The sequence below is a fragment of the Lampris incognitus genome, chromosome 5, assembly GCF_029633865.1.
Source record: "Lampris incognitus isolate fLamInc1 chromosome 5, fLamInc1.hap2, whole genome shotgun sequence".
Lineage (NCBI taxonomy): Eukaryota > Metazoa > Chordata > Actinopteri > Lampriformes > Lampridae > Lampris > Lampris incognitus.
Window position 1 is genome coordinate 39,201,468 of NC_079215.1, and position 14,958 is coordinate 39,216,425.

The 14,958-nt window shown below is 43.6% G+C and overlaps 1 protein-coding gene across 1 annotated transcript in view; it reads left to right on the forward strand.

The window, feature by feature from the left end:
- Positions 1–717: 717 nt before the first annotated feature.
- Positions 718–14,958, forward strand: part of LOC130112987 (putative methyltransferase NSUN7) — a 39,262-nt gene continuing 25,021 nt past the window's right edge. Inside the window, exons 1-6 of the mRNA XM_056280508.1 lie at positions 718–886; positions 1,418–1,603; positions 2,517–2,575; positions 5,605–5,738; positions 5,871–6,023; positions 6,683–6,866. Coding sequence (XP_056136483.1) covers positions 718–886; positions 1,418–1,603; positions 2,517–2,575; positions 5,605–5,738; positions 5,871–6,023; positions 6,683–6,866 — 885 coding nt within the window. The remainder of the gene's footprint in view (positions 887–1,417; positions 1,604–2,516; positions 2,576–5,604; positions 5,739–5,870; positions 6,024–6,682; positions 6,867–14,958) is intronic.

A 14,958-nucleotide genomic window follows, 5' to 3' on the forward strand; every position in this document is an offset into this window, starting at 1 on the left:
CTAATGTGCCATTTCATAAAAGTTAGCTATGAGTCACCCAACACCCCATGGTTTGTATCAGACCCCCTCTGTGTTTGCACATGTATATAACTTGTGTGTGTGTGTGTGTGTGTGTGTGTGTGTGTGTGTGTGTGTGTGTGTGTGTGTGTGTGTGTGTCTGTGTGTGTGTGTCTGTGTGTGTGTGTGTGTGTGTGTGTGCAGCAATTCATGAGTCCCCCTGCAGCCTACAGCTTGCAGCAGGGGAAAGGGTGAAGTAGGTCAGTGGACCTTTGTCTGGGGTCGGACAGCAGCCCATTACTTATTCATGCTGATGTATCTGACTGGCTGCCTAATTGCACCAGAAAGAGCCCAATTATCCATGGTGGCTTACAGCCTCTTTGTCTCAGATGAACAGCGAAGGTGGATCATATGTCGGCCATGACTGATGCAATGCGTCTTATTTACATTTCGTGACTTGGCTCAAGTTTACCTGTGTAAACAAACAAGGTTTGACTCACTGCTGTGGGAGATTCAGATTGTTAGATCTACGTGGACTGCAGCAAAGGGTGAGAGAGATGGAGAGAGATAACCAAAGGACAGTGACAGGTAGGGAGTTGGACTGAAGGTGCTTTCATTTTGAGAGATTATAACTGACAAAGATAAGGCCATTCTATCGCTCCTCAGTGCTGTTACACACAAACGGCTTTCTCTCTTGGGACAGGGGGCTCCTGGGTGGACATGCACACTGCTTTTCCAATGGAGAAGTCAGCAGTCTCCAACCAAGGTCAAAGTCCTCAGAGAGACCTAGAAGCTCCTACCAAGGCTGCCTCACTCAGCTTATCGCTGCTCTCCTCTGCCACTGAGAAACCTCTTTCATCCCTTCACTCTCCATCACCTCCTTCTACAGGTAGGATAAAGTCCTCGGTCTTACACCTTTGAATAATTTTATGTGTCCTACCTTGAGAGAATCATCCACAGCACTGGAACTCCTGGATCAAAAACAGGAAGGGCCAAGGGGTTAAGGGGCTTTCTGGTTACAACAACATCAACAGAGACTGAGGGTTATCAGTGAAACAGGGTGTGAAAGAAGCAACTGGAAAAATAAATACATTCAAGATGAATCATTGGCTTCTTGGGAGCCTCCACCCCACTGTGAACCAGGTTTCGATGAGTTCACCGAATAAACAATGTGCTCACAGGGCCCACTCAGTAGAAAGCCCAATCCAAAGGCCAATAATTTACATTTTACATTTCTATCTACTCATTTAGCAGACATTTTCATCCAAAGCAACTTACAAGATAGTCGGCAATTAGCAGATGAATCCGAGTGTTACCAACTGGCATCATGAATTCTTACTACCCATACCTGGCTTGTCTGCATACCTGCTTTCCCCTTCTTTTACACTCTCATCCTCCTCTCCTCTGCCATTGTGCCCAGAGTCTCGTCCCTCAGATCAGGCCTACCTGCAGGCAGCCGCTCTTTTTCAGCAGCTACGCATGGAAAAGCCAGTCCCCCAACGACTGCTTCACTACGGAAAGAGGATGGACACAGCAGCACCATCCGAGAGCCAAGACAGGATCACACGGGAAGTGGCCCACCAGCTCGCCTTCAACACACTCAAATGTACGTTTGAAACATACATTGAGAGAACGAGTGAGTGAACGAGTGAGTGGGAGTGAGGACTGCCATCTATTTTTCCAGCTCGCTGCTTAGTTTGAACCCCTTACGATAGTTATAAATTTCATCTCAGAGTTAACAGAAGATGGTGTCGTTTTCCGACACGACGGCAAAACCCGGTGGCTGACTTCTTAGGCGGATTTTTGATCTTAGATATAAAACCAACCTTGTGTTCTGCCTGTCCAAGATGGGATTACAAAGAGAGAGAGAAATGAATTTGATATATTCTGCTCTTACCTCTGTGGACCATTCCAGTTGCTATGGAGGTCCCTTATCTCTCTAATGAATAGCTGTGAAGCAGCAGTACGCGTCAGCTCCAGCACGCGCTCATGAATAACAGCTTGAACTGCAGTACAGTAGATTAAATGGTATATATTCATGTATTTAATTTCCCTGTATGACTGCAAAATATTTGAGCCGAAGCTTCAGGAGACGTCTGTAGGGGAGATGATAAGCTGAAGTGGGCACTGTCATGACTAGACACACACAGACACACACACACACTTCAACACAATAGCATACCTGGCCTTGCAGATGAGGGATATGGTAAAATGGGAATACTTACTTTGTGTTGCAGGAAGTTGAATCAGTTCATCTGGGCATGTTTACTGAGAGAGAAACGTTTCATCACTCATCTAAGTGACCTCTTCAGTCTCATGGATTAAGGTCACTTGGATGAGTGATGAAACATTTCTCTTTCGATAAACATGTCCAGGTGAACCGATTCAACTTCCTCTGATTTTCTTACCTGGATTATTCAGCATGCATAAAGACGTTACTTTGTGTGGGTACTTCGTCTCAACTTATGTTAAACAACGAACACGTTGTCCATTTATTAACGGCGTTGTATTCCCTCTAGACCAAGACTTATTGGAGAACGTGGTTATGGACAGCTGCATACACACCTCTCAGCAAATTGTGAGTGCCTTTGAGATTTGATTTGCACAAGATTTGTACGACATTCAAACGGATACAGTAACAGCCCTCGCTGCGCTCTCTCCCTCTCTCTCGCTCTCTCTCTCTCTCTCCCTCTCTCTCGCTCTCTGGCAGTTAATTTGTCTCGGAGTTATTTTCTGCCGACAGATTATGTGGTTGTTTTTCATTGGTCTATATGAATGCACTGAGTTAGGACATTTTGGAATGGTAGTGGCAGAAAAAGGGCTGTAGTTAGAGGTCGTTTGTATTCAGATTGGGCTGTATTTGGGCTGCTTGTATGTGATGAATTCTGCACATAGGCAGATGTACTCTGCAACTCAAGACACTACAAATGACTCTATAAAACAATGTGCAATGACACACATATGGACATAGACATCCCCCCCCGTTTACGTGTGTGTGTGTGTGTGTGTGTGTCTGTCCATGTTTGTGTGTATGTTTGTGGGTGGGTGTGGGTGTGTATGCAAGGGTGCATGGTGCAGCTCTCCATTTTGGGTCTGCATTGATGTGTGCATTTGTAGATGATGATGAATTTGTTCAGCACTAAGTCAAACATAAGCGAGGGCAAGGAATAAAGATAATTTAAAAAGTGGGAAAATTCAGTTTTAAATCACAGCCATAAAACTACTTTTAAAACCAGTTTGCATTGCATTTATGAGATGCTAATGTCAGTTGTTCAGTTTCAAATTTTGAATGACAAATGGACTACCGCCACCTGCTGGTATGGAGAGTTACTTCCTCTCACGCAGGCGCAGAACGTACATACATGCTACTTGGCCGTTGGCTGTAGTCTTTGCAATGTGTTCAAGAGCTACTTTTGGCCCAGACGCAGATGATGCGAGGCGATGCAACAGTCGGCCTTCGTTGCCGCTTGTTGTTTCTGTTGTCGGTTTGGTATGTCTGGGTCCTAAAGGCTCAGTAGTAAGGTCTGGCATGTGACAGCCATCTATACGTGGTGTCAATACTGATCAGATGTAACCTAATTATCAACGATACCTTGTAATTTCACTTTGTTTTACACTCACGTCACATCCTTATGCTCAATACTTTTAGATTAAGATGGTCATGATTCTATGCAGTGGTATAGGGACATTTTTTTAAGGAAGCCAAGTGAGACAAGACTTCTACTTTGTGTCTTTTATTGGGGGGGTCTTAATTGTCAGCAGTACGCCGTTGCTTTAACAGCCAACATAATGTAACCCGATGAGCCATTAGAGCGCCCAGTATCATTTTACACAAAATGGTATCATACAGATGCAGGACTTGCACACAGTAGTTATCTACCTTCTTGCTGTACAAACTATACAATATTGTCCAGTTACTTGCATGCAAAGTACCGATTTGATAATGAATATAAGAAGCATTAATTGACAAACTCAGGTGACGTTTAAAGCTTCATGTTCACGTCATAAATTATCAGTAGGCTATACGTGTCAAACATATGACTTACAAACCCCGTTCTATGTGCTCGACATACACAAACACTTTCCATACTTAGTCCCCCCCTCGTTTTTCTCCCCAATTTTACCCGGGCAATTACCCGTTGCGGTCGCTGCTCGAAACCCCTCTGCTGATCCGGGGAGGGCTGCAGACTACCACATGCCTCCTCCGATACATGTGGAGTACCAGCTGCTTCTTTTCACCTGACAGTGAGGAGTTTTACCTGGGAGACGTAGCGCGTGGGAGGATCACGCTATTCTCCCCTAGTTCCCCCTCCCCCTTGAACAGGCGCCCCGACCGACCAGAGGAGGCACTAGTGCAGCGACCAGGACACATCCGGGTTCCCACCTGCAGACACGGCCAATTGTGTCTTGTAGGGACACCTGACCAAGCCAGAGGTAATACTTATTGTTTAAAATCAGGGCAAATGTTCATTATACAACATGACCTAAAAGACTGACAACCAAGTACCAGACCTGCAGTAGCTATAAACAATCACCACCTCATCTAAACAGGTAACCTGGCCCTATGGGCGCTGTCTGTGGTGCTAATTTTCCATGCAAACAGCCACAATAAAACAACTACTTCAGTGGACTGACTATCACATGCAGCTATCCAGTTAAGCGAGTCACAATACATCTAAGCAATCTGAGTTATAACTAAATCAAAAATTGCACACATAGCTACATGGGCAGTTGTGTCAACAGTAAAGCCACAGAGAGAGAATGGGGTGTGCATTTCACTCACCCTATTTGAAGAGGAAGGCCATTCTCCTTGTCTTTCATGGCGGTGAAGTGGTCAGTAAATCAGTTTTGCCGTTGACCTGCCTTTAGTTTTAATTTTAAATTGCTGCTGTAAAGTTGTCTTTTACTAAAAGCCCCAAATCTCCACCCTCCATAATTGCATGTCACTACTTGCCATTGGTGATATCAATACAAAAATAGCTAACGGTTAGTCTCCCATTTTTTTATTTCGGTCATGTTGATAATGTGCTATGATTTGATTGATGTGAGGCCAAAGGGCGACCGGCTGGGTTCCCTTGGCATAGTCCCGACTAATCGCAATTTGGCAGCGGCATGACGACAGCCTCATCTGATTGGTTAATGCTTAAACGTTTTTTTTCACCAAGGGAAGCCAACTCCGGCCTGGCGTCCCAGCGGATTTGACACGACTACGCCTACAGTGGGAGTGCAATACACTGTTTCACCACTCACATTGACTGACATTCACCGCGTGTTAACATGTGGAGGGGCGCTGTTTCATCCATTGTAAAATATTCAATGAGAAACAAGATAGAGATATCAACAGCACAGAAGTGATAAAAACGAAGTGTTTTTATCAAAATAGCAACTACAGTCTGAAAAAAAAACATGGCCTCTGAAAGAAAACGCCACTGATTGTATAATGAAAATAACAATACTAGAACTACTACCTTTCCTACTAATGTAACTACAACTATCACTACTACTGCTAATGACAATAATGAAAATAATAACAATAATCGATTGTCTCTTCTTATTTTAAAAGGTGGTGATGACAGTGATTTTGATGAATATGGTGGTGTTTTGCAGTCTGCAGACTTGTTGCCATTGGTGATGGTGATGCTGTTTGACCTCCAGGACAAAAAATTCATGGTGCATGAACGTCCAGCAAAGGAAGAGGAGCTTTTGCAGGAAGTCCGAGATCTAGAGAGCTGTCTACAAAGGTGTGTGCGCACCTTGACAAACATTTTGCGCAAACTATGTGTTTGTTTGTGTGTGCATACATTTTGTGCATCAAGTGTGTGCGTATATCCATGTTTGTGTGTTTGCATGTGTGTATACATCCCTCTCTACAGGTTTAAGACCAAATTGGCTGCATCTCTAGCTCGCTGCAGGGTGAAGCAGAGTCTTCTGAGTGTCTCTAATGCACTTCCTGACTCTGTCAGGACCAAACAACAAAGAGCAAAGCAATTGCCCCTTTATGCTTGGGTTAATACACTAAAGAAAAGGTGAGCGCTCTCGCTTACACACCCACACTGACGCACAGATGCACCCATGCCGGGGTTCTGAATGAAGAACAGAGAAAAAGAATATCGCGTAGCTTCAGTTAGATGTAAAATGGAGAGGCGCTCACTGAAAGGTGGAAGCAAACTCCTCTGATCAAAAAGATCAAATGTAGCTACTGTGCCTAGCCATTTTAGACCAAGGCTTTTTAGTCATCTTGGACCTTTTTGTTCAGATTCATGCTGAGGTTTATTTTTTCCCCTCTAAAAACTAAAACAAATTCTTACCTTTTGATAGAGCTGAGATGTGTTGATGCATGCTCAGTAATCCAGGTAAGGAAATCCCAGAAAGTTGAATCAGTTTATCTGGACACAACACTTATTGAGAGAAAATTTTCATTACTCATCTAAGTGACTTCCTCAGTCTCAACTGACTGCAGGTATCCCCACCCTTATATACAGCACAATTGCATAACAACCGAACCAATGATCGGTTTCATATGCAAATTGCCGTGACCATTACCTAGAGTTACAATGGCCATGTGTACTATCCAGAGAGGATTGGAGAATAGTTGCAATCACAGCATTGCAAGATGGTGACAGATGTACTCTTAGCCTTAGATATAGCTGAGAGATGTATTTGTTTTTCCCGCCTCTCTTTGTAGTGTGGATGAGGTGTGTGAGTTGCTGCGTGGTGCAGGAATGCGTGAAGTGGACGATGTGACTGACCTGAAGGAGTCTGCGTTCTGCACAGACCCTCTCTGCACAGACACTTTGGTCTTCCCCCAACAACTTCATACGACGCTGCAGTACTGCACACTTTCAACTGCACGTGTTTTAAACATGCAGGTACTGCTGCGCATGTACGCATGAGTGTGTATAATGAAGCAGAATGAGTCAAAGCCATAATGTCCTTTTTTAATGCATGAGCCAACAATAGCAGGAGATGGGGCTGTCACCACCTATGTAGTAGGGGTGGGTGGATTGACCGAAAAATAACTATCAAATATGGATAAGGGTTTTTTTTCCCCCTCAAATGCATCCAACTAATTTGGCTCGACTTCTGTGATCAGAAAACTCACTGGCTTTATTACATCTCACTGATGATGATGAAACAGCGAGGTTACTGATATGAGTACCACAGTTTTGGAAAGATCAGGTGGGGCCAAATTAGGAAGGCTATTTCATTACATCTAATAAGAGGGGGAAAAAAATTATACCATCAGAGCCTTTTGCTACCTTTCCATGTAGGAGCGTATTAGGGTGGGATGTTGCACTCATTGGGCAGGTTTCCATTAACCTGCATATTGCACAATTTGAAATTGCAAAGTAAAAATACAAGTAATGGAAACACGTGAATTTAGAAAAACCTCAAATATCGCAAAATTGTTTATACGTTCACATGAGGTGTTTTTTTTAGATGATTCGACAAAGCAATATTTCAAAAAATTAAAATGGAAACACGTTTTTCAAATTTAAGTCAAGGTAGCCACGCCTAAAGGGAGACTGCCCATTCTTCTGATGGCGCATTATTCGGAAACCCCATTATTCTGAAAAATGTCACACTGGACCGAAAGCCCTTTGTCCGGCAGCTCGTTAACCTAAAAACAAAGGCAGATTGCCCCGAAAATACACACTCTCCCTGGAGTTTGTTGCCCTTAATATTTTAATGTATTTTGATGTGCAAACGCGAAGATACCATTATCCAAACCACTTATCCTGCTCTCAGGGTCGCGGGGATGCTGGAGCCTATCCCAGCAGTCATTGGGCAGCAGGCAGGGAGACACCCTGGACAGGTCGCCAGTTCATCACAGGGCACGCGCAAAGATACCATTACCTATTAATTAGCATGAATACGAGATCTAACGTTAATTGAAGGTGGCAAGGGCATGTGATGCACGCAATGACATGTGATGCATGCAATGACGGAAAGGCAAAGCCCTACACCTGGCAGCGGCCACATATCAGCAATTTATGGGAGGTCATTTTCCGCAATGATTTTACTGAGGTCCTGTGGATCCAAAAACTTTGGAATGACCCGCTTAACATTTGATGAATTATGCAGCAATAGGACCCCTCGTGGTGCCTGCGTATCATGCCAGAGGGCACTAGTTCCAACCAGGAAGCGCATAGTCATCGCTCTTTATAAGGTGCCATGCCATATCCGACGGCTAATTATTCCGAAACCCCAATAGTCTGAATATGTCCCATTGGACCGAAAGCCCGTTATCCCGAAAACAAAAGCTAACTGCTCCGAAAATACACACTCTCCATTGCAAGTCATTGATCTGATCTGACCAGAGATGAATATCGGAAAGCTCATATTTATGGTGAAGTAGAGATGACATTCTCACAAGGCCTTTTAAACACTACCACGGCTGCTGCGATGCATGCAATCCAAATCACTGTACCAACACTTAACAGGTCTTGGGAGACTATCGTGAGAGGAGAGAACTAAGCTTTAATCACTCAATGGAAACGCAGACATTCGCAATTGTGATTTGTTGACTTTTTAAAGAAAAAAAAAACACTTCTATTTTGCACAAAACTGCAAATATGATAAATGCAAATAAGATTAGCCAGTTAGGTGAACACTGGCGCTTTTTTGGCTGCCACTGCTCAGTAATTGTGATTTGAAGTTTTGATTGATTGATTGAATCATTCAGTTCCTTTTTTTTTTTTTGTTTTGAATACTGGCTTGTCTTACTTGATCTAAGCTGAAATCATGGTAAACCTCAAAATGCTATCACACTTTCTAGTAGAGGTGGGAATTACAGAGTAACTCACAATACGATACTATCACAATACATTGCCCACAATAACGAGTGTCATGATACAGCAATTCTGTGATACTTGATACACTGCAATATAATCATCTACGATACATCATGATATCTGCAACTGAAGCAGAAAAGATACCCCTAAAAAGGCAAAATGCAGGAATTATGGATTCACTGCACTGTGGTGTCAGTTTCACAGAATTTGACAACTGAAATGAAAACATGTACAACAAAGTACATCGTCTTAGCTTAGTGTCTCTTTAACACACACACACACACACACACACACACACACACACACACACACACACACTCTGACTGTGCCATCACTCAATGTAAAATAGCCATAAACTGGTAAAAGACCTAACTGCCAGAAAGCAGGACAGTTCTGGGGTTAAAATGTTTAAAGGAAGGATACAACTATTCCTCATTAAAATATTTTCAATCTGGAGCATCCAAGTAGCATAGTGGTTTATTCTGTTGCCTACCAACACAGGGATGTCCGGTTCGAATCCTCCGGCTTGGTCAGGCATGTGGGTGTGTGTCCTGGTCGCTGCACTAGCACCTCCTCTGGTCAGTTGGGGCGCCTGTTCGGGGGGGGGGGATAGCGTGATCCTCCCAAGTGCTATGTCGCCCTGATGAAACTCCTCATTGTCAGGTGAAAAGAAGCGGCTGGCAACTCCACGTGTATCAGAGGAGACATGTGGTAGTCTGCAGCCCTCCCCGGATTGGCAGAGGGGGTGGAGCAGCGACCGGGACGGGTCGGAAGAGTGGAGTAATTGGCTGAGTACAACTGGGGGAAAAAAAAAACATTTTTTTTCCAATCTGTGTAAATTAACTTCACAGAAAAATTAACAAAAAAACCCCACAAATATATTAATGCAAAAAAACACAAATTTCTCTCCCTCTAAAAGTAATAAACACATTAAAAAATACACACCATTGCTCTCATCTGCATACTACACTGGAATAGCTTTTTCAGTTAAATATTTTCGACTCGGTATATCATCTTGGTTCCAGTGTTTGAAGCATCTGGTGTAAACCTTCATTTTCGACTACACTGTATGGGCGAAGGTCTTTGCAAATAAATCCATCGATAGACTTCGTAATATTGGTAGCCTTTGGGTATGTAAAAGGAAGCTTTGCTTTAAAAATCGTATTTATTGTAAGCGGACTTCCAGTTGTGGTCACGTTAGCCATTTTCTCCACGACGAGATCAGGATGATGACAAACAAGGTGGCTATTCATATTCGTGATGCACGGTTGCCAACCGTGTCATATTAGCCAGGATGTCTCTTATATTGGGCCAAAAGACTATGCAGCTACAGTAAGCGATGGGAAGTAAAAAAGATGTGGATTAAGCCCATCAGCAGTGACTCAACAAAAGCCTTCTGTACTTTATGTCGCAGGGAATTTTCAGCAGGCCATGGAGCGGAGAATGATGTGAATCAGCATGCGTCCACAGAAATGCACAAGAAGGTCACACTAGCTAAAGGTGCATTCTCCATGGCATCTACTGTGGAAAATGACAAAATTGCGGCAAGTGAAGCCTTGCACGTGTATCATACTGTTAAACATGGACTCAGCTACAACAGCACCAACTGTCTTGTTAAGCTCAATGGTGCGTTGTTTCATGAGTCAAATGTGAAGATGCAGCACTTGGGAAGAACGAAAGCTGAGATGATTACAATGAATGTTTTAGGTACAAAGACTGTGTGGGATATTCTGGATGATCCATCCCCGACTGAAGGTGAGCCTGTGTTTTACTCGGTTACCACCGATGACTCAAATAAGGGAACTAGAAAAATGTTTCCAATATGCGTGAAATATTTTTTCTGTGTCTGATGGAGTGCAGTGCAAGTTACTTGACTTTTTTGAAGACAGTGATGAAACTGCAAATGGTATACACCAAGCTCTGATGAACTGTCTGGAAAAGTATGAACTGGCTATTAAACACATCACAGCCTATGCAGCAGATAATGCCAATGTCAACTTTGGAAAACACCACTCCGTTTACCAGTTATTAAGCAGTGCCAACAGTCACATTCTGAAAGCTAACTGCCTGGCTGACATAGCTCATAACACGCCTGTGATCAGCTGTCAGTGGATATTGAGTCACTCATTTTAAAGATCTACAGCCATGGTTGCACGCGATGGCTGTCTTTTCATCCATCTGTTGATCGTCTCCTGCAGAGCTGGCCAGCTCTCACCTCAGACTTCAGGTCCCTTGGGGAGACCTGTCCTGTGGCACTGAAGAGGATTTTTGAGGACAAAGAAAAAACGAGCTGCTGAGATTTATCTGTGCTTTTTCCACAATGTGGGGTGTGTTTTTGACACACTTGTTAGAAAGCAGGAGGAAACAACGCTCTGCATCACAGACGTTTACGAGGAGGTGGGAAAATTCAAAGTGAAGATGCTTCAGCGGAAACAAGACAGCTTTTTTTGGATACCAGACCAAGCAGCTGATGGACAAACAAGTGTCAGCCCAAAGATCAAAGCAGCAAAAGGACTTTCTGAAATTCTATGACTCTGTCATTGCATACATTGACAAGTGGTTTGAGTTCTCATCAGAAAATGTAATGATGAAACTGAAACCGATTGGCCCACATGAGCTCTCCTTCACTGACCTGGAGCAGGTGGTGGCTGCCCTCAAAATGACAGTCAGTATGGACCAACTCTATGAAGAGTTTTGTGCTAGCAGGGAGGAAATACAGAAAGCCAGATAGGATACCACAAAATCCATCAATGAGAAGTGGGTGGCAGTTTTCCAAAACACAGGGAAAGCCAACTTGATCATGTTCAGAATCGTCTCATTTGTCCTGTGTGCCAGGCTCAAATGCCTTTGTAGAGAGGATTTCTTCTCTGACCATTAAATGGTCAGACTCAAAGCACAGAGCTGATCAAACATGAACTTCAAATATCTGTGAACTGTGACTTATCATGTAAGGATTTTTCTCTGGCTGCACAAAAGACTGCTTGAATTGGTCAAGAACAGCAAAAGATATCCATGGAAAAAGTAGACTTGGTGAGCAGAGGCATGCCCCTCTTTTGCATTTAAATGTTTTTATGTTGTGAGGGTCCAAGTTGTGATTTCCAACTTGGTTTTAGTGAATAAGAACATGAAGCATTCATTCCCCACCACTGTCTGTGTACACAGATGGTGCACCCTCTGTGATTCTCTGTTGTTTGATTCATCTGCAAAACTACAGCATACAGAGGCTACGGTTACTTCTAGTTTGTCACTTGTAGGGTTAAAAAGAAAGGGGTAGCTTTTTGTAACCTACAGTGCAAGAGTTACAAGTGTTTTGACTTCGACTAATAGTAAAGGTAACAGGTGTAAACTACTAATAACACACGTTGGTCCCTAGCTAACGGATCTGTCCCTTTAGCCGAGCGGTTAGTGATGTCGCCTTGTGGTACAGTACACCTCGTATCGAATCCCGCACCCGGCAAGAAAATAACCGGTTACACAGGTAATGGTTCAAATAATGGACTGTGTTAAAGATACCTTCTGTAAATTAACAAAACTATTGTTAAACTTACCGTATGTTGCCAAGGCATGAGAGTTGTGTATTGATCTTTAATTTGACTGTAAGAGATTAGCTATCATTATGACAAATGGCTTAAAACAATACACTGTATACTCACACAACACCATACCCACACCGCCGCGGCACGCCACCTTTTGTCACTCATTTGGTAGTGAAAATCTGGCAAACTATCGTAATGTTGCCCGTGTACTTAACTTTCATGAGACAGTTCTTGCATATCACGTAGTCTTTATCTTTTTTGTTTGTCCCACACGTATTGTAAAAGCCGAAGTAGGCCCAGACTTTCGACTTGAAAGATGGTGTCGCTTTCTCCCGCTGTCCGCCATTTTCCCCGTGTGAGTTTCTTCGTCTTCACAAGTTTAGCCTCATTCATTTGATAAGCGCCGACTCGAGGAGTGACGAAGTAGTGACTGATAACTCAAATTGGTGGGGGAATCCGTTGAGAGCGCCTGCATATTTTAAAAAGAAATGTCGATATTTGGCCCCAGTGTCTTGATAATGTATCACAAGAGGAAGCAATACAATATTGTGGCGAATGAATATAAGCAATACAATATTGTAGCGATTGCTTCCTCTTGTGACGTTTTCACAAGAGGAAGCAATACAGTATTGTAGCGAACCCGTATCTCTACCGCGGGCGACAACGTTAACCATTCGACTAAAGGGTCCGACCCGTTAACCAAAGGCTAACGTGTCTGCTTATTCGTTTACATTACAATGTGGCGAATTCGGGGGCTACCGAGCCTGCTCATGCGTGAACGTTACATTGCCCCCTTTTTTCGGGAATCGCCACAGCTAGGTCGCAAACCTGGAGCTCCCGCACTGCGGGCGACTCGCTAACCGCTCGACTAAAGGGTCCGACCCGTTAACCTAAGGCTGAAGTGTCTACTTATTCGTGTACGTTACAATAGATTCCCGTATCGATATTTTGTCCCACCCCTACTTTCTACCATGCTATACTCCATTGCCACTACTAACCAACTGAGATAAAGAAAATGACAGGCACTATTTGGCATTGTATGTACATACAACGAAATTCCTCTCTGCATTTAACCCATCCTTTACTAGAAGCAGTAGGCAACCATCGTGCAGCACCCGGGGACCAACTCCAGTTCTCCTTTGCCCAAGTCAGGGGCACAGGCAGAAGTATTAAGACTACCTTGCGTGTCTTTTTGATGGTGGGAGGAAACTAGAGCACCCGGAGGAAACCCATGCAAACTCCACACAAAGGATCTGGGACGGCCGGGGGGGTTGAACCCAGGACCTTCTTGTTCTGAGGCACCAATGCTAACCACTGGGCCACCGTGCCGCCCATACTTACCGGATGAACAATATAGACTTCAGTCACACTACGAACCTCCGAGAGCTCTTCAGTTCCATCGAGGCATTTTTCTCCGACGTCCAAGGTACATTCACCATGGATCTCGTCGTAACTTCAGTTTTGGTGCCACCACCAAAACTGAATGTCAGCTGCTTCTGGTCCGCAGTTTCACACTGTCCGAAGAACTCTAACCAGTGGTTAGACCAGTGTGCCAACTTCGCTGCTAAATCAGCTCTTTATACGCACACGACCTGTCATAAGTTTGCCCTCTACAACAGCCGATATATCACCAACAAAGCCCTCTGGTCAATGACTTCATCACAGAGCAGAAACTGGAATATCTATGTCTCACGGAAACCTGGAAGTCACAGAATGACTTTCTACAGCTAAATTCAGCAAACCTCATTCTTTGGGCAGAGGAGGCAGCCTCATGCTGATCTATCGCGATAGTATAAACCCAACACCGCTCTCTACCCGATCAATCTTCCTTTGAACTGCTGGCTGTTAAGCTCTATGGACCTACACCCACCATTACTGCTGTTCTGTACAGACCAAACAAGGCATCAGATATTTTTATCACTGAACTCTTTTAACCACCCTTGGTGCAATGTCTCCGAATATTATCTTAGTAGGGGATTTTAATGTTCATTTTGATAACACTGATATGTTCACTAATGATTTCAAAGCAATGTTAGATTGCTTTCATCTAACACAACATGTCAATTTTATAACTCACACCAAGGGTCACACCCTTGACTTAGTTTGCTGTTCCGGCATCACACCATACATCATCACCTCTGCTGAACTACCCATCTCCAACCATAAAGCTGTGTTATTTAACACCAACCTACTGCTCAGTAAATCAAGGCTGCATCGTATCATACAGCAACATTAGATATGTTAATCCAGAAGAGCTCAGCAGTAAATAATTACCTCAAACCCCATTCCTCCTCACTCCCGGATCTAATGGACTACTACAATGATAGTTTATCCTCTGCACTTGATACTTTATCCCCTCTCAAAACGGGTCGTCTCATTTGCCTATACTGCTCCCTGGTACACACCTGAACTATGTAAGCTCTAGGCCGGCACCTGGAGAGGCTTTGCACTAAGATTGGACTTGCTGTTCACAAACAAATGTATTCTGATCATTTACTCCATTACAAAAATGATCTTTCAACAGCTAAACAAACATGCAAATATCAGTACAGGTGAAGGGAATAGTAGAACTCTCCATCGTGAAAAAGTTGCTAAACCCACTTGAAACCAATGTGAAAACGTAAGTAACC